The sequence below is a fragment of the Tiliqua scincoides genome, chromosome 7 (genome assembly GCF_035046505.1).
Source record: "Tiliqua scincoides isolate rTilSci1 chromosome 7, rTilSci1.hap2, whole genome shotgun sequence".
NCBI lineage: Eukaryota > Metazoa > Chordata > Lepidosauria > Squamata > Scincidae > Tiliqua > Tiliqua scincoides.
The window spans coordinates 56,660,650-56,681,178 of record NC_089827.1 but is presented as its reverse complement, the minus strand read 5'-3'; the positions used below and the strand labels follow the sequence as shown (position 1 = coordinate 56,681,178).

The 20,529-nt window shown below is 44.6% G+C and overlaps 1 protein-coding gene across 1 annotated transcript; it reads left to right on the top strand.

The window, feature by feature from the left end:
* Positions 1-603: 603 nt before the first annotated feature.
* On the top strand, positions 604-18,569 carry PDGFB (platelet derived growth factor subunit B; the record flags this gene model as incomplete). Its single annotated transcript, XM_066633919.1, has 6 exons — positions 604-712; positions 7,128-7,217; positions 7,922-8,127; positions 10,753-10,888; positions 11,773-11,940; positions 15,053-18,569. Coding segments are annotated over 5 exons (678 nt in total), but the record flags the coding sequence as incomplete, so codon positions are not given.
* Positions 18,570-20,529: the final 1,960 nt, after the last annotated feature.

Below are 20,529 nucleotides of genomic sequence, written 5' to 3'. Positions count from 1 at the left end.
TCCTAAAGGTCAAGTGTTACACATTTTATTCTGCAGAGCAGGAGTGAGTGATTCTGTCATGAGAAGCTGACTTTCTCACATATCCTAGCTCAGGGGTGTCAAACTTGTTTCATACAGAGGGCTGAAGTTAGCATTCAGGGTGCCAGCTGAGGGCCGGAAGTGATGTCATTAAGCAGAAAGTGACACCATTAAGCAGCTATTAAGCAGCTAATGGTCAGAAATCAGACCCTGTTCTCTCGTCTAAAAAACCCTCGTATAAAAAATTGTTAACTGCAAATGACAGAAGAGAAAGTACGCAAATCTTGATCATATTTCAAGATTTGGGAAAGCCCAATTTTCATGTGGGCTGCCATTTCAGCTGTAACACCTCAGCAGCTAAGAGCCTGAGGGCCAGATATAAAGCTTCCCGGGGCCACATCCGACCTCTGGGCCTTATGTTTGACACCCCTGTCCTAGATTCATACTTTGGAACTCTCTGGTGCACGTTTTGTCTAGTTGTTCTGCTTGCGTTCCTTCCACAAGTCTCTCCCCCCTGCCATAGATATAAAGCAGTTATTACAAAACTGGTATATGGGACCTATTTAACACTTAACCTCTCTCTTTATTGTCTTGCAGGGAGACCCCATCCCTGAAGAGCTCTATAAAATGCTGAGTGACAGCTCGGTGCGCTCCATCAGAGACCTCCAGCAGGTCCTGCGGATAGACTCCGTAGGTAAATCTCCTCAACACCGAATGCTCCGCTTCTCTAAATCCCAAGCAAAAGCAAGACGAGAACAGATATACAGGTCTACCACCAAGAGATGCTACTGTTGGAGCTCACTCATTAGACTCAGGTTAAATTATATAAGGGTTGCAAAGTCCACTCCCCATTGTAGCCGACAAGTGTCTGGTATGTGTGGTAACTCACCCACAAATCAGTTGCAGGGGGGTGGATGATTTTGGTTGACCACATATAGCCGGCTTATATAGCCTACCTCTGTTGTTTTGTTTATTACATTTAAATGTGACTCAAGGTGGCATAAATGGGGTTCTTGTGAAGTCCCCCATCCAGACACTGACCAAATCTGGACCTGCTTAACTTCAGCAGGTGACAATAATATGGTCCACCAGCGCTCCGACTAGATATTTGGGCCACACACGTCTGGTTTTCAGTAAGGCCAAGGCAAGCAAGCCTGGCATGATTGGCGAAACAGTCAGAGGGTCTTCTGGGAAACAACTTTGACATGGCTCATAGGAACAGCAAAGAATGGGAAGGTGAAATTATCTTTGCCAAACTGGGAGATTTATTTTTGGTGAGGATGGTGATGACACTATGAAAAGACACATGGGAGCACTGTGGCATGTGGGGGCAGATATCCTAGCAAAGGGGGGACTTTGCAAAACAGAGCAGCCTGGACCCCTAACCCCTGAAATTTTCACCTGCGTCCTTCTGGTTTCTGAGAAACCCTTAGCAGAAACATTATTCTCTGGAAATTGCTACGGGCGGGTCTAGATGCAGGAAATGTTTGACTGGGTAGCAACTATAATAAAATGTACTGCTGTGAGAGGTAAACAGATTGAAATATAGCTTAACATGTAACCTATTGTATGAAGATGTGGTTCCCGCACACTTGTAAATATGCCTGTTTCTGTGCCACTCACTCACACAAATGCCGCAGCCTTTTTCACACAGCCAGTCCCTCCCCCATTTGCCGATCCTTCCTTTTTCTCTTGCTTGCTCCTCCCTTTCCATCACCTCTCTCCTCCCCTTTGCCTTCAGTGTTGGTGTAGCACAGTGACTAAGAGGATGAGCTGTGAGGAAATCCCCGTTTAAATATTCACCTCAATCATGAACTCACTAGGGAGAGGGCCTTAGGCATATTGTATCAGCCTACATTCCCCTGTGAATAATATTAGCTTACTTGACAAGGCTGTGGTACAGGCAATTCAGAAAATTTACATGATGCATTTTGGAATCCACAGAACAATTGCTATTTATGTACTAGGACACTAATCCTGATCACAATACAGCAGTGGTTCCCAATATTTACAAGAACGTTGGGACCTCTGTAAGTCATTTAGACATACCTGGGGTAGCACACTCCAGAGCAGGAGTGCCCAAACCCTGGGGCCACTTGCGGCCCTCGAGGCCTCTCAATGCGGCCCTCAGGGAGCCCCCAGTCTCCAATGAGCCTCTGGCCCTCCAGAGATTTGTTGGAGCCCACTCTAGCCCGACGCAACTGATCTCACCGTGAGGGCAACTGTTTGACCTCTCATGTGAGCTGTGGGATGAGGGCTACCTCCACTGCTTGCTGTTTCATGTCTGTGATGCAGTAGCGGCAGCAAAGGAAAGGCCAGCCTTGCTTTGTGCAAGGTCTTTCATAGGCCTTGAGCTATCGCAAGACCTTCATTCATTCATATAAGTTCATCTTTAATTTATTCATTTATGTAAACTAATGTAAATTTATTCAAATTTTAAATGTAAATTAATTCTTTTTTTCCCTGGCCCCTGACACAGTGTCAGAGAGCTGATGTGGCCCTCCTGCCAAAAACTTTGGACACCTCTGCTCCAGAGGATGCAGGGGGTGCACCCCCCTCTGCAGGTCTCCCCGGGACTCAGAACAGTTCCCTGAAGCAACTGTGACCCACTTCTGGTCTCATGACAACAACCAGAAGTGGATGGCAATCACTTCAGGGAGCCACAGAGCTTGCGTCCTGAGTACACTTCTGTACTGTAGCGAGTCATGGACTCTTCACTCACAACAGGAGAGGAAACTGAATGCTTTCCACATGCGCTGCCTCCGACGTATTCTTGGCATCACCTGGCAGGACAAAGTTCCAAACAACACAGTCCTGGAACGTGCTGGAATCCCTAGCATGTATGCACTGCTGAAACAGAGATGCCTGCGTTGGCTCGGTCATGTCGTGAGAATGGATGATGGCCGGATCCCAAAGGATCTCCGCTATGGAGAACTCGTGCAAGGAAAGCGCCCTACAGGTAGACCACAGCTGCAATACAAGGACATCTGCAAGAGGGATCTGAAGGCCTTAGGGATGGACCTCAACAAGTGGGAAACCCTGGCCTCTGAGTGGCCCGCTTGGAGGCAGGCTGTGCAACATGGCCTTTCCCAGTTTGAAGAGACACTTGGCCAACAGTCTGAGGCTAAGAGGCAAAGAAGGAAGGCCCATAGCCAGGGAGACAGGCCAGGGACAGACTGCACTTGCTCCCAGTGTGGAAGGGATTGTCACTCCCGAATCGGCCTTTTCAGCCACACCAGACGCTGTTCCAGAACCACCTTTCAGAGCGCGATACCATAGTCTTTCGAGACTGAAGGTTGCCAACTAAGATCTGAGGCATGGAGAGGCCCGCAGAAGGGATCGTAGCCCCTCTGCACCCTCTGGAAGGCTGACACTACCTCCAGTGCCCTTTTTTCTAGGCAGCGGTGCAATCCCTGTAGTGCCATTGCTTCCACCATACCATCACCGCTGTCACCTCTCTCCATATGCAGTAGTTCCGGTTGCCCTGGGGGATCGTGACCCCCCAGTTTGCAAACCACTACAATAGAAAGTATATCCCATTGCATTCAGAGGAACTTGCTTCTGAATAAATATGCTTAGGACAAGGCATAGATATTACCCTTAAGTCAAGAACAGCTTAGCATGTACAGCTAGCTTAAATCAGGCTTAGCACGTGGCAGAGGGACCAGGTGAAGAATGTTGGAGCAAAGGTGTACGAGTGATGCCCTCATGAAGCTCTAGGCACCTCCTAGCTCACTAGGAAACAGGACTGCCTCAGCATACAGTATTTTTAAAAGGATCTTATTGCTCCAAAATTATAAATAGGATTTTTAAAAACAAAAGCCCAACTTCTGGCTTTTAGATCACACCAGAGATTTTCAAGAGCCTGGTAATGTCATCTGATTCTGTGCTAGAAAGCAGACATCCGTGATTCATGGTGCAGTTGCTGCCCTGTGACTTTTTGGAGTCCAGCTTTCCTCTTGCGAGGAAAAGAACAACACAAAGATGCACGAGGATGGTCAGTTGGGCAGGGGAAAATGTATTGCTTTCTCACTGTGACTGGATAATGGGTCTTTCTTTGACTGTGTTGTGGTGCTCCGGGGATACCTGCCCACAGGACTGAGGTCACACAGTAGTGGATAGATTGGAGGGGTTTTGGCACGTGTAGGAATGTGAGCACGTGTCATGACCACCGGGTTGTCCCTGGAATGTATTTATAAACGCTTTCTGTCCCCCTCATCCCGCCTTGCCTTCTCTCTTGTGTTTTGTCTGTTGGTAGCTTTGTGATCCTTGCCGAGACACTATCTATGGGAGAACAGAATTTCCTGCTTTTGTTTCCTAGTCCAGTTGGACCACTGGCGCACTCTCAAAAGCATTCCCGCTCCCTTTCAAAATGCCTGTGAGGGGAGGGAGGAAAGAGAGGGAGGGCACCAGCTGTGTTCTGCTATTGTTTCCTTTAGAGAAAGGCGACTTGGGTTTCTCCACCCACCTTATTGCCCCCCCCCCCCGCCTTGAACTCTGCAAACCATACAATGGTGTGGCTTCCAAAATTAGAAGCAATAGCTTTTCCAAGGCTGGGCCAACTGCCCTTGTCAGCAGTCGCTGGACTGGCCCTATAAAAAAGAAGGGCACCCTTGGGCGACGCGGGGTTGAGTGGAGAATTATGTTTTTCAATAGAAGATTTGTTTCAAATCAACAGCACTACTATATATTTTTTTTCCTTGTCAATTTAACCTTTGTGCACAAAGGCAGCCCCCACCCTAGTCCGATAACATTCCAAAGAAAGGGGGATGGAGGAAGGGGAGGGGAGGAGAGGCTCACGCAAACTGTCAGGCCCTGTGGCGTACATAACAGGCACTGTTGTACCCCAGTGACTAATCTTGCTCATTCCTCTAGAGATGCAGGAACTATAGCCTTTCAGTGTCGTTTCAGTTCATATATCGGAGATCATATTTGAAACATTTGAGAGTTGCATCATCTCTTGCAGCAAGGCCTCATATCTCTGCAGGCAGTTGATGGACGTGTGCCCACCGCCTCCCAAGCGACACAGCTTGTGCAGTCTATATTGAATCCATCCAAATTAAGCCCACTGCACTGACATCTGTCCTGCTTCCCACTTTAGAAGTCAACTGGTTCTCAAAAGAAAAGACTTGCAGCTGAGCGGGACTGTCTTTGAATGCTGCCATTGTCCTAGATGCTAGAGAAGCTGTTAGCTCTGGGCCAGGCCGGGGAGGTGTGACGGCGACTACTGTATTCAGCATTTCCTATGGGAACACATAGGGGTGTGTTTCGGTGGAACTGATCTGAAAAGCTGGCAGGCTTCCCCCCCCTTACAAAATGAACTCAGTGCCTAAAATTTAACCTGTACTTCCCTCACCCTGTCACCCAAGGCATCCAAATGTCTTGCTTCAGTGCATGTCTGTCTACCTATAAACTATATACCTCCCCTTTCCTACAGAAGCAGGCCCAGTGTAGCTAACAAAACAAGAACAGTGGAGGCAAACCTACACAGAACCTACACAGAACTAAAATCAAGTACAGGTCGTGCCTGGTTATCCATGGGGGGGTTCCATTCTGAAACTCCTAGTGGAAAAATAAAACAGTGGATACCAAATCAGTGGGAAAATAGCTTTAAAGACTGAAATGGTCACTGCTGTATCCTACAGAGTTAGGGCAGCCATCAGAGTCTCCTCTCCTTCCATGTGTCAAGCTTTGCTTGCGACAGTGGGTCTCCTCAGATCTGTGCCCACTATTTAGTAGGCACAAAACCACGGAGGCCCGTTTTGGGCTTTCAGGCACAGGAGGGGGCATAAGATTCGGTGGCAGACTCTGCCACCATCCCTGCCTCCCTCCTGGGCCTGATTATCCCCTCAGTCCACCCTCTCTCCACCCAGTTCCATCTTCCCCCCTGCCCTTCCCCTATCCTGAAAGTGACTGCTGGCCAGCAGGGTCATTTACTGCTGGCTGCTCTAGTCCAGTGTCTTCCTGGCACTGAGACTCAGCACTGACTCATGCCAGCCTCTCCACCGGCACAGAGTGTCTCCCACCAACGGGAAAATGCTGTATATCACTTTTGTGACACCCAGCACTGGCAGTGTGAGCATGTCACTGGCGCTGGGCTCAGTAGGATTGGTCTCCAACAACTCTCCACTCTTCTCTGTCTTTACAGGCCTTTTCAGAGGAGTGGAGAACAATTTTTACAGAATGACTAATATGCATGGTATTTTGAAATGCGTAAAATGTTCATATGTTGGGAGTGTAACACTAAATCTGCTAATTTATGATCTCTCTCAATTTAAAAAACATGTTTCCTGGAATGTAGATAAACATATTTTACAACTGATTTTAAAACATCTTTGGCAAGGGGTTTGTTACCAGACCCCATGGAAGTGGCACTGAACATGCTCACTATTACTCTGTGAACTATACCATATTAACATGACACATGTAGCCCTGAACATCGGCTATGATGCTGAGATACTGAGGCTACTGCAATCCCACATATCTGTAATCTGGTGTCTGGTGCAGAATGTGGATTCCTGGTGATTTCATCCTGCATTTGCAAAAAATCTCCCACACAAAATGTTTGTTGCTTTCCTGGCTCTAGAGATAATATTTGCAGAGTATGTTCTCAAAGAATTCCATTATGTAAGGGTTGTATATTCTTTATCTTGCATGACTACCTGTCTTTCCCTATCTGTCTTTCCTTCTCCTTCCCCCTGCCAATGTTCCCGTACCCATTAATCTCTGTTGCCCCAAAGCCTTTTTTTTTTTTTTTTTTGCTGCTTGTTGGAAAAAAATTGAACTCTTCATATCCTCCAAAAGAATAAAGCATGGAGACTGAGCAAGCTTATGCTGAATAAACCAGTCAGTAATTCATTTGAGTGCAGAAATATGGAAGTGGTCATGGTGCAGAATCTGGAGTGACTAGAAAAGTATGAAGGTCTCAGTACCACACCCCCTGTACTGAAGTTGACCTTCCCAATGACTGTCCTGAGAAAACATAGTCATTAGTGCTCTACCTGAACCACCCCACTGAGTCTTTCTCTTTCTGTGAATCTCCACACACTTATTTTGGTGATGGAAATTTTGCATTGTCTAAATTATGATTTTTTTTTCCCCTCTTGCAGAAGTGGATGACTCCAGTTCATACCTTAACTCCACCAGAATACAATCTGGTCAAAATCCTGTCCTTTTGTCTCGAGGGAAAAGGAGTCTAGGTGAGCCATAGGAGCTTATGGTGTGAGGACATTTGTGTGTACAATGGACAGTATGAGTATCGCTGTGGGTTTGTATTCAATTTTTCAGCACATGCATGTGAAAAAGATGCATCTAGAAAGCATCTATGAGACCTGTGACATAGGGATGATTCACATGTTCAGCACACATTACTTTAAGCCTTAGCTCAGTGAGCAGCAATTGAACACATGAACTGCAGCCGTTAAAATTTTTTTGTTTTAAGTGATGTTGAGTATGTGAAGTTTTGTCTGTGTTATCAGTGATGTCTTTTAGTGCCATTGTCTCAAAGCCAGTGTGGTATAATAAATAAAGTGTTGGACCTGGGCCGGGGAAAGCCCAAATTCCAATCCTCCATCAGCCATGAAGCTCACTGGGGAACCTCCTCTGCTGAATCCCAACCCCCATCTCAGGCCTCCTGGCTTCTTGCAGTTCCAAGTAGCCCAACAGGGCAGGCTGGGGCATTATTTGGGTTAGGGGAAATATATCTCCTTACCCCAAGGAGCCCTCCAGCCACCTACTAAACTGCACTGAATACATTGCAGGATATGCAGCCTGGCTGTGCCAGCGCAGGTTTGGATTAGGCTGTCAGTGAAACTAAGCATGTTGTTGAACGGAATAGGAAAGAATATAACATTGATTTCCAAGACTGATTTCACCAAGAAGTGTTCCTCTTGGGCTCTTTTAGGAGGAAGTGAACCTGTTGAGGCAGCAGTACTCGCTGAGTGCAAGACACGGACAGAAGTCTTTGAAATTTCCCGGAGCATGGTGGATTCCACCAATGCCAACTTCCTTGTGTGGCCGCCATGTGTGGAGGTGCAGCGATGCACAGGTTGCTGCAACACCCGAAACATGCAGTGTCGCCCCACACGAGTTCGTGTGCGACCCATCCAGGTAGGCAAAGACCCACTTTCCTTTCCGCAAACCTTTAACCATCTCTTTGAGCAAAACTATCAACCTGCAAGAGCATGTACTTGTTTTGCGGTCAGTAGTGCAGGCTGGGTCGCTTTTTGACCTTGACGTCGCTACCTGAACCCAATTTGAAATAAAGCTCATCAAAGACAATCTATGAGCTTGGCCAGCTTACTGGTGTGAATGGGCTTATCGTATGGATTTTGCCTAAATTCTTGTCTGATGGGAGTTAGATATTTGATAAGAAACTTTAGTGTTTCTTTAATGGCTCTAGTGTGGATGGTTCCTGAGAAATTCACTTGCGCATGTGTGCGAATGCGCGCATATGCGCACACGCGTGTTTGTGTGTAATCCCAGTTTGGAATTGAATGGAATGGAGGGAGGCAAGGATGCAGATAGTTTCTGGTGGAAGTTAAGTTGGAATTGAGGATGCAGAATTTGGATGTATGCTGCTTTTTTGAGATCTATAGTCCACTGAAGGAGATTCTGTGTGCTTCTGCTGTGCTGTGCTTGAGTATTTTTAAATAAAGTCAGACTTCATAAATCTCTAGGGCTAAAGGAAACAAAACCCTGTAGCATTGCCCCTGGAATATCTGACTGCTCAGAGGAATAGGACGTGCATACCGTGAGGCATTTTGATAACTTTTCCTTATTGCAGAAAACATTTAAAATTTACTGTTCAGCTCATATGTATGAAACCACTTTGTAATCTACTTCTTACTGAAAAGCTATGTCTAAACATTTATAGCAGTCATAGTATGTAAAGACTGAAGGGTGGAGCCTTCCTTTGCTTTGCTGCCTTTGTAAATAACAGTCTGAATTGACTGACCAACATCTAACATCTGTCAAGGCTTCTTGTGTCTGCCTTGAGAAGCTAAAAATTTGCTAGATTGCACATCTGTTGAAAAGTCTGTTTTAGTTCCATTGCAGAGGAGGTGATAGTTTGCCAGAAGCTCTGCTTCACCATATGGGTTTGTATAAGAATACATTGTTGATTTTGATATTGAGGAGCTGAGGTCTTATATAGTGCTTTGCAAAGTGAGTTTCACTGAGTCTGGAAGGATTTTAGGATGGAGAAGAAATAAGTCTTCCAAACCCACTACATCCCTCTACACGCACATTGCTTTTGTAGCACCCTACATGAAGCAGAGCAAAAGCAATGTGGGTGTAGAGGGATTGATGGAGTCTTAAAATAGGCAGTCCATTGATAGACCTGGCAGATCTGAATATGTAGAGCTGAGTATCAGTACAGTGTTCTCCAAACACAAACTGCACTAAGCCAGGAGCTCTTCCTCTATCCTGTCTGGGTGTGCTGTAACAACTGGCCTCTCATTCCGATCCTGCTGCCGACCTAGGCAACAGCAATTTCAATGCTTCCTCCCAGACAATTAATTTGAAAATATAATGCAAATCTCTTCCTCGACCTGTGTGTGAGGAAGAATTCCATGGGCTGAGCGGGGATGGAAAGATATTACACCATCCATGTGCAGGAAATTCCTTTCTCCCAAAAGCCATACTCTGTAGGAGAGTATGAGGTGCGGGTAGCAAAAGGGTGAGTTGTTTTTGTTGAACAAAAGCAAACAAGAGGTCTCAGATTAGCCAAAAAATGTGACCTGGAAATGCTTTCCCTGAAAATAGTGATGCCCATATTGTTTAGTTGGAAACATTTGCCTAGAAAGCAACATGTGTCCTGAAGTGCGCAGAGCGGGACTTTCAAAGAAAGATAAACAGATAGAGAATCTCATTGTTGTGGAGTCTCTGGACAGGAAACAAGCCCACACTCAAATCTTAGCTCAAATGGTAGCTTTTAAGCCATTTCTGCCCAATGTTGCATATACGCAACAGGGACCAAATGTGAACACCTGTTTGCCAGGCAAAAATGGGTTGCCTCCAAGGGCTACCATCTCTCCCAGGAGTAAGCAATAGTAGTATATTTCAACCACTGTCAAGCCACAACACATATCTGACTGCCTTATAGCTAGTTTGGAACTAAGAGTCCTGGAGGTAACTTCTTGAAATTAGGCTTGTAGCTTAGTGTGATGGATTGATCTGGGTGGGAGGAATATTGTCTGCTGGTCCTTCACAAAAGGAGGGAAGACATGATGGCCTCTTGGCCTCTTCCAGCTTTGTGGGTTCAGCACAGTTCATCCTGTTTATCAAGATCACCAAAGAGAAGAACTTGTGAGCAATGATTAGGAGCCTGCAAGGTGGCCGCTCAAAGTACTTCTTCCTGATTCATTTAGGACACTACCCTAACCAACTTTCCAGCGCTGGCATAGCTGTGCCAGTGGGGCATGTGCTGCATCCTGCAGTTGGGGGGCAGTCATGGAGACCTCCTCAAGGTAGGGCAATGTTTGTTCCCTTTCCTGTGAGTTGCATTGGCCTTATGTCAGTGCTGGAAAGTTGGTTAGGATTGTGGACTTTAGTGAAAACTTCCAAGTGGCCCAAGCAAATGAATCTGGTAATGTTGAACTGTGCTACGTCTAAATTTAATCCAAAGACTAGAAAGCGCTTTCAGAATTATAATGCAATTAGTATTGCTTTAGTTGAGAGGTTAAGGTCAGCATGTTTACAAATCTTGGATTTTTTTTTAATTTCTCCTGATAGGTAAATAAAATTGAACTTGTCCTAAAGAAGCCAGTGTTTAATAAAGCCATTGTAAGCTTGGAGGATCACCTGGAGTGTCGATGCGAGGCAGTATCACCCCGACACCCGAGTCGGGCAAATTCACGTGAGCATAGAGGTAAGTATTGCAGAAATGACATTTATGAGAGTTGGGTAGGTATGAAGGGAAACTTAAAGAAGTCAAAAGTAACTCCACTAACTGGGCAGCAAAGTGCCTTAAAATGCTAGCTATCTCTGGTGTTTAGAAAAAGAGAGAGCAGCTGTCCTTGTTCATCCTAGCTGCACATCATCCCTTCCAGTGGCTGTTACTGGCATATCCCTTGTGGTTCTTTTTAGATTGTGAGCACTTTTGGGAACCATCTCTTTATTCCCTTTGCTTATGTAAACTGCTTTGAGACTTTTTTTGTTGGAAAGCGTTAGATAAATACAGGCAAGCCCCCCCCCCCATCTACGAATTCAGTATCTGTGGATCCGGGGGGATGGGACCCTGTGCCCCCCGCCATGGCCATTAATATTGTTTAAAAGTTTACCACAGTGAAGTGTTTCTTGCATTTACACGTCACTATAAGCTTGCAAGCTTATAGTGATGTGCAGGCAGGCTGCTGGCAGCTCGAATGTTTGAAGAGATGGATTGAAGGTTAACAGGAAGCAGTTGTTCCTGTTTCTTGTCAACCTTTAATCTGGTCTCTTCAAGCATTCAGGCTGCCCATAGCCTGCCTGCATGTTGCTATAAGCTTGCAAGCTTATAGCGACCTGAAAAAGAAACTCTTCACCGCGGTAAGCCTTAAAAGAACATTAATGGCTGCTGGGTGGGGTGACAGGAAGATAGGGTTCCCTGTATCCACTGTTTCTGTATCCACGGGGGTAGTGGTGGCTGGAACAGATCCCCCAAGGATATGGTGGGGGTGCCCGTATTCATAACAATGATGGAGAAGGATTTTGTTTTCTATCTTGGTAAGCTGCTGCATCCAATCTATGTTGTGCTCTGTTCTTTTCTGGCAGGTGGGCCACCCTCAAGTATTGTAGGCTCTCTCCCAGTAAGAGCACGGGTACAGCGATTGCACCCACAAAAGAGGAAGCATCGGAAGTTCAAGCACGTACATGATAAGAAGACGCTGAAAGAAATCTTCCCAGCATAGAGATGCTGGTTGGCAAAAGCGCAAATGTCAGGTAACTGCAACCAATAAGACCGCTGTGTTGTGAATGCACAAGAACTCCATCACCCAAACTCTACTGTGGGTAGGTTGCGCACTAGGGCCCTGAAGTATTGCTTGTGTGCAATTAGCTGGAAGCAAAGGTCCCCAGCAATGTTAATTCGTTGCTTCTTCCTTGCAGTTTTTGCTCCTTTTATTGCTTCATGTTCAACCATAGCTGAGGGATTAGTGTTGAGATTACCCCATAGCAGCCATTTTCAACCACTGTGCCGTGGCACACTAGTGTGCCGCGAGTGGTCCACAGGTGTGCCAGAGGAATTTGACAGAAGGTCATTTATTAATAGGGCCAATGGGAGATGTGAGCCCCCACTGACAGCATGGTGTGCCTTGTTAATTGTCAAAAACCTGGTGGTGTGCCTTGACCATTTTAGTGCCTTGTCAGTGTGCCATGAGATGAAAAAGGTTGAAAATCACTGCCCCATCACAATGCTATTTCTCTAAGAAAGAAAGATAGCCAGTAAATAACTCTGCTGTCCTGCAGTAATTGTATAAATGCAAGTCATAGCTAATCCCACAGCTGTGTTCAACAGCCAGCAATAAAAGGGGCAGCAGCAGCTGCCAGCAAGGAGCTTTTAATTAGGAGTGCAGTAGTCCTTAAAAGCCTCATAGCACTCTTTATGTTGGTGCTAGAGAGACTGGTGCTGCAGTGGTTTTGTATTGTAAAACAACAACAAAATCCCAATTTTCACCTGATTTTCAGGTCTGAAAAAACACTGGAGGACAACACTGGAATGCAATGATCTGACAATGATTTTGTTTGCATTCTCCTGTAAAAAAAAAAAATGAGTGAACAAAGCATGGCAACTCCAGATAAAAAAGATAGTGTGTAAGCAATCCTGAAATTTTGCAAGAAGGTTCATGGGAGATGTAGAATGGGAGACCTCCATGGCAGCATCATACCAGGGTCATTTGGACACCCTGCGCAGGTACTAGTCCTGTTTTGACCCCCCCCCTTTACTATAGCAGATGTCAGGCAGGCAGATAGTATGGATGATGGAACACATGTGGTAATCTAGCATGTGAGGTTCTCATTGTGAAAACGCTTGTAGCCATAATCCTATACACCTTTCTTGGGAGAAAGCCTCATTGAACTCAGTGGGACACAATTACTTCTGGGAATTGTGTTCAGTGGAACACAATGACTTCTGAATAGACATGCATAAGATTGTGCCTTAAGTTGCTTTATAATAGACCTGCTAAAATATTACCTGGCAACTTGAGCTCCTCGAGCCCTTGTAGTTTGACTAACTAAAAGCATTGTTCCCTTGTCGGTCACATGGGAATCAGAATTAATCTGCTATTCAAATGAGGGGAACAAAAATGAGAGGAAGAGACAAGGAATAAATATATCCTCCCCTGGGCTTTGTCTATCAAGGAATGTAACATTGTATAGTTCTTTGATTAGACTTAATGGCCTATCACCTGTCCAGGAAGGAAGAAGTAATAGGTGCAGCAAATACATGGACCTGTTGACTGGAAAGTCCTAGTCAAAGGAAAGGAACAATTACTAGTCTGTCAGGGTGACTGTTCATCTCTCCACTGAGACAAGACTACGGAAACAAAGGAATAATTTTATGTGCAAAGCCATTTTGTCTGCTAGGACTAAACAGAGGTCAACAACACCATGTCTGTTTTTGCCATGTCTTCCTACCTGCGTGCTCCATCACCTCTCACTTATTCATACATGGTTTATTTTACTATCTAAACCACTTTGTAAACTATTCTTGTTGAAATGTGGTATATAGATATTCATCATCATCATACTTCACTTTCTACCACCATACTATTCTCTCCCCTAAAAAAAAAAAATTCTTTAAGAATGTTTTAGTATAAAGCCTACAGACTGGATGAAATTCTAAATAACTAGTACATTTCCATAAATCTTTATCAGCTTGCCTACATTTTTAAAGTGTGTAATTGCTTTTTTGTTGTAACAGAATTTGAATTTTTGGTGTGTGTAGCATTGAATATGTCCCAATTGGCCTGTATAACCTCTCTTTCATATTAACTTTTGGAAGTAAAGAGTACAAACCCCAATTTGCGTTGAAAGTAGGACAACCCTGTAAATTCCACTTCTGGTATTCACTCCTGCCCCCCCCCCCCGGTAACTCATAAATGTTTTAAATTGTATTATTTTAACTGTTGTGGACTGCTCTGGTGGCATCTACTGCCCACAAAACAGTGTAGCATGAGATAAAAAATTTAATAACAAGGTATGTTTATTAGACAGAAAACAGATTCAAGAACCCCACATCTCATTACAATTTCTGCTTACACTGCAATCCTGTGCAGTGCAGTGCAGTGCAATCCTTTTCTGCTTACAGTGCAATCCTGACTCAGAAGAAAGTCCAGTTTTGTTGAGTGGAGCTTATGCCTCAGTATGTGTGCATAGGATTGCCCTATCAGGGTAGCATTGTGTTCAAGAGAATGTTCTCACCAAGCAGCTTCAGGCCAAACTGCAGAGTTTTGTTATAGCAGAAAAGCAGTTTTGGTGAGTGGGTGATTTTGAGAGAAAAAAAATCTGATGAAGAGTTCAGCATCTCCTTTCCCACCTGGCCTTCCTCTGCTCCTGATAGCACCCTCCAGCAGCTGCTTTTCATTTCAAAAAAACATCAGGGGAAAATTACAAGGAAGACTGTGAAACATAGTTATGCTTTGACCCTTTGCCTGCCTAGTCCAGGTTCACAGGACTGACAGCCCAATCCTATCCACACTTCCTTGGGAGTAAGCCCCACTGACTCTAATGGGACTTACTTCTGAGTAGACATGCACAGGATTGGGTTCTCATTCAGTGGATTGCTGGAAGGGGTGCATGCACACTAACCACTAGCAAGTAATCCCCTTGATCAGCCTGCCTTCTCCTGGGACTTACTCCCTCTTCCTTTTCCCTGACAAGAGGCTAACGAGGCTCTGTCAGCTGCCACATTCTCCTAGATAGCATGTTGCCTATCTCGTCACAGAGATGACGATGATGATAGCATGTTGCCTATCTCGTCACTAAAATGAAGCTGATATAGCGGGACAAGACGGTACCCTAACCTACCTTTTTCTGTTTGTTTACCTTCCAGGTTTATTATTTAATATATTTGCTGTATTGCCCCCATGGGGTCCTCAGAGTTTCTCTCCGTCCATCCGCCTCAACCACTCATTTTGGACGGCAAAATGGTGCTTCCTGATTCCTTGCTCGCTGGACGTTCTCCCACCAAAGTTTATCCCACGAGATCTTACTTCTTGCTTCTTTAACTGTGTTTCAGCATACTCCCAAAGGAAGAGAACTGGGGTGGGGAATAAACAGCAGAAAACCCAGCAACTTGGAGGGACAATGGGCTTCCTGCTACAGTGAACACAATGGAAACGTGGCAAGGACTTGTGGTCCCGATCTCCTTTTGAAGGGGGAGGAAAATGACGAACTCAGAAGGGCCTTCATTCCCTTACTTTCTTCACATCCATGAGTTAACTGGGCTTAGGCTGTTTCTAGTGGCATTGGACACGATTCAAGGCAGTCTGAGTGGCGACGGATGACAGCAAATGCACTAAGGACTTACGTTGTCATGTCTCAGTAGATATTTTCAATGTCTGTATGTATCTTTTATTTTTAAAACCACTAAAACATGTCATGCCTCGGGAATAGAAACAGTGATGGCAGGATGCCTGCACCTGACCACTCTGCTGTGTGTGGGTGGCCAGTGAACAGGAAGGAAGCAGTTGTGCTGCAGGGGAACCATTGCCCCCTCCTTGTTCCGGGATCCTTGCAGGTCAAAGAGGCCTCCTTTGCACATGGTTGTGGAGGGCTCGGCTTATCCCGTTTCCAGTCTCTGAAAACTCAGTTGGAATTCAAAATGATTTTTTTTTTGTAAGCATAGCTGAGAGATTCTGTTCATGAACTTATTCCAGTGCAGGAGGAGGACCCAGTTGCTATGTTTGAGCAACATCTCAAGGGTGTGGCACAGAAAAAGCAAATGTGCAGTGTATATGTATCCCCCAAGCTGTGGATTCAAGAACGCAGGCAACAGGGGTGGCAGCAGTCCAATCTCCAATTGCCTCGTTTTCTTTTATTGTCCTCATGGAAGGCCAAAGGAACCAGGTTCTCAACCTCAGACTCCTCTGCTTTCTTCAGAGTAAACCATTTCTGGATACCATCTGATCTGGAGAGCAGCACTGGATTCCCTGGAAGCCACTGAGAGTAGACAAGTATGTCCTTGGGGCATTCTGTGATTGAATCACATGGAAGCGCTATGACAGTCGGAGCATATCTTCATGTATCTGTACCTTTAAGGTGCAAATTTTCTCATCTGCAGTCACTTGCTTCATTTGCCCTTAATGCTAAAACAAGCAAATGATGGAACCCAGTAAAGTTTATGAACTGGGGTTCCTACCCAGACTGGACTGCTGCTTCCCTTGGGGAAGCTGTTTCTGTGGATTTAATTTTTAGGGAGGAGTCACAATCATGCTACAGCATGTTCTTTGGCTGTGTGAGGCCTCAAGGTCAGTCACTGGCATTTCTGCTTGAGGCATCATCAAACAGTACCAGTTTGAAGAGAGACCTCTGCCTGGGGCCAAGGAGAGCTTCTGCCCATTAGCCTGGAGAGTAGTGGGTTGAATGCATCATTGACTTGACTCAGTTACATATACATGTCATATCAGCCCTCCGCACATCATTTTTGTGTGAACTTATTTCTGGAGACCACCACCTCCCTTGCCACAGCTATGAATGTGCAGATGCTCAAGGCGCTAACTCATATTTAATAACCTCAGGTCGACATCCTCCATTCTGATGCAAATGATACTGTTCCCTGTTTGTACAAAACTTCATGGTAGCTGTAAGAAAAGAACAGGCCATTGTGCGTTATATATATTGCATAGATGCATCCAAAATGCCAGCTGGCACTGAATATCACCAGAGTCTCTGGCCAAAGTTCCAGTCAGTAGCAACTAACACATGTGATAGGAAGCTAAGAAGGCCAACAGAATGGTCCAGCCCTCACTAACCACTTGCTATTGTAATGTATTCTGTTTCTCCAGCTCTTCCTACATTTCATCTCTCCAATTGTAAAGGTTAGGGATAGGGTCTTTCCAGTTCACTGAAGAATGTGATCCAAGCAAAGGTTTTGAGTGTCTTGTAGAGTGATATTGACTTATTTTCAGGAATGATGATTATTATTCTTATTAAGAATACTTAATAATGGGAACAAAAAAATACAAAAAGGAAAGATATCCACTTTATACGAGGAAGAAAAGCTGTATATGTTGAAAACATTGAGGACGAAACGGACCAGGTCCCCCAACTTTCTTATTAAGAAAGACAAAGTCTTGATTTCCCATCTACCTCTTTAGCACTTTTCATTCGCTGTGTTCTGTTGCTCCAAAGGTGGAAGAACAAAACATCAGGAGGTCACAGAGACATGGATGTCACCCATGTGGTTAAACTCCTCCTTTCCACATCGTTTCTCCTTTGCCTTCTACCTCAGCTGTTTCTCCAGTTCCCATGTCTACTCAAGGAGTTTAGAGCACAGCAAATGCATTAAATGCAATCTGAGTAGACCTAAAGCATTGAACGTTTTCCATTTGCAGACCAGGTAAATCAGGTAGTCAGGGCAGATCCCAGATAGCAGTACAACATGTACGATGGTTAAGAAGAGATGGATGCAAGTGGAGAGGAGAGTGTGCAAGTTTGGTGGAGAGAAAGAGATGGAGAAAGCCCTCTTTCAGTCACATACATTGTCGATAGCCTATTCAATGCATGCTAAATTTATCTGGTGCCAGCTTTGGAATTGAGATTTGATCCAACCTTCAGATTTGTTCCATTTTGTCACTGAGCTGGTGGAAACAGTTTTGCTGCCATAGAAATTGGTCCCTGTCACTTGTGTAAGGAAATGAGCTGTGCTGAGGAGGAACATTGTGGAGGGTACACCTATTCTAATCCCAGACTTATGGGATAATGGGGTATGGGGCATAACAAAAATCGTGCTTCCCTGAAGAGTTCTCCCATTTCAGCTCTTTTTCCCTGCTCCAGACAAATAAATTGACATTTTCACTCTATCCGTGATTGTCCCATACCTCAGGTCCAAAGTGTCCAAGATGGGTTGGGGTCTATTTCCCCCTTTGAATTGACGTTTGTACAGAGTATTTGGAATTTTACTATCTCATATATCTGCCTCTACTGCCTGTTATCTTGGGTTGGCCCTGGTTCTTCTCACATAAAAAGTGGGTTAGCACCATCAGGAAAAACTAAATTTTGTAGCCTCTAATAAACCATGTGCTTAGGCAGTATCGGCAAATGTTACTGGCAAATAAATGACTGACTCTTACAGCAAGACCAATGTGGTCACTCAATATAGTTCCGTAAAGTGGATCAGTAGCAAGATAAAAACAAATTATTGAGGGAGACTTTTTTAGGGAGACTATTGCCTGTTTATCTGCCTTACACCCAAAACTTTATATCAGACACTGAAAAATATCTCTTGCTTTCCAGTCCCATCCCTCATGTCTTAAAGACAATTTGTTTTCCTGTATCTTTTCATCTGCAAGGATGGCGAGGCCTTTTCCTTCCCCACTCCCCATTGTATGTAAAAATTAATTTATACTCAGTACTGTATTTAAAGTTGTTTTAAAAAAAAAATCTAAAATCAAACATCTCAATGGTTTTGCGTTTCATTTGTGTTCAGCTCCTAAAAGCAAGGTGGGAGAATGTAGAGAAGAAGAAGAAAAATCCCAGAGGCCAAACTGACAACCTAGACAGCACGTTGCCATAATTGTTCATATGCATTTTCATTAATGCCCCAAGTATAGTGTTCACATTTTGACAAGTTCAAAATACAGGAAATGTCCAGTGACATTCTGAGAGCCTGAAGAAGGCCAACAGTATTGTTGCAGCAAAGCAGATGCAGATGCAAGTGATTTCATAAGACACAATTTTAGTAACACACAAGCCAGGGGTATACATCCTAAGAAATCATTTATTTATTTATTTGACAGATTTGCTCATTGCTTTTTTTTTTTTTTTTTTTTTTTTTAATAAAATCAAGTACTGGATCTCTGAAAACAGGTACCAAATACAACAAAACCTAGACAAGCTTGACTCAGACAGGATGAATCACTCCACTTGCAACTGGAATGATTCACTATTTGCTGCATGCCCCAAAGGGCTTCATCAGCACAAGAACAACATCCTATCAGTGTGGTGTGATGGGTGGAATTGCAGTTTGCTAAAGTGTTCGGTGCTTGTCAACATAACAGTGTCCGACCCAGGGGAGAGCGATTCAGACTTGTTATTAGTAGACAGGAAAGTAAATCTCAACTCTTTTGGAATCATAAGGAGGCATAGCAGTCTCAAAGTCATATATAACAGAAACAACAATAACATTCGTATTTAATTTGCACCCCACTTTCTTCAATCATGGAAGTAAAGTACCTGGAGTTCCCAGACAGTCATCCATCTTTGTAGTGACCAGATCTAGACCTGCTTAGCTTCCGCAAAGTGGCCGAATCATGCGTCCTCCCTGGACTTTCATACAGATTCTGTAGCATTAATTTTTGTCAAGCACATTAACTACATTTATAAGCATCTAATCCCTTGATCACACTAAGTTATTTACCTTGAAATGAACTGGGAACACACATGTACAATTTAGGGTCCCTCAAGTGATTCCACTCGTGTCAGCCCACATCTACCGCCTTGCAGTTGAAACCAGTGGCTATCAACTCTCCTACCTTCAGGGCACATTTTTCACAGTGACATCTGCCATGGCAGTTCAAATTGGTCTGAACTCAGTTCATAGGCCACAGAACAGTTAGAAAATCATGTATCAAAACTTAAATGATTTTATCTTAATAAAGCATGAGAATCCGCTACAGAACTTTGCACCAGGCAGGGGATTGTCCTGTTCTGATATCTACTCATGAAGCAGCAAGGATGTTTAGAAGACACCTTGAATAGACTGTAATACACAGGAAGTTTCCAGCTATATCCCAAGGAGAGCAAGTGGGCAGAGTGGAGCATTGTAAAGCATACAGTTCACCTGGCCACTGTCACCCCTTATGAACTGAGAGTGTGCCTTAAAATACACCCAACACAACCTGCAACTGGATACTGCAAAGAGGGCTCAGCTGTGAATGACCACATTCTACTTCATGAAAGCTGGTCTTCCATTACTGATCGCCTCATTGAGAAATCCCATGCACACTTGCAAGGAGCCCCTGGATTCTCAGGAACGCAGTCTGCAAGCCACTGATGAGGCCATAGGGATAATAGCAGAGCCTCTGCTTTGCATCCAGGAGAGCCAAGGTCCAGTCCTTGGCATCTCCAGGTAGGTCTGGGAAAGCATCTACCCAAATCCTTGAAGAGCTGCTGCCTGTCAATGAAGACAATATTGACCTAGACCAGTGTTCTTCAACCTTGGAGCTGGGACTGCACCGGGGTCGGGAAGCTTCAGTTGTGGGGTCGCGGCAACTTACAGAAATGAAAAAAGGTTCTAGCCACTGAACTAGAACACCACCAGGTAAATAAGGAAGCATCTGGTGTACCCCTTCAAGTACCAGGAGATTG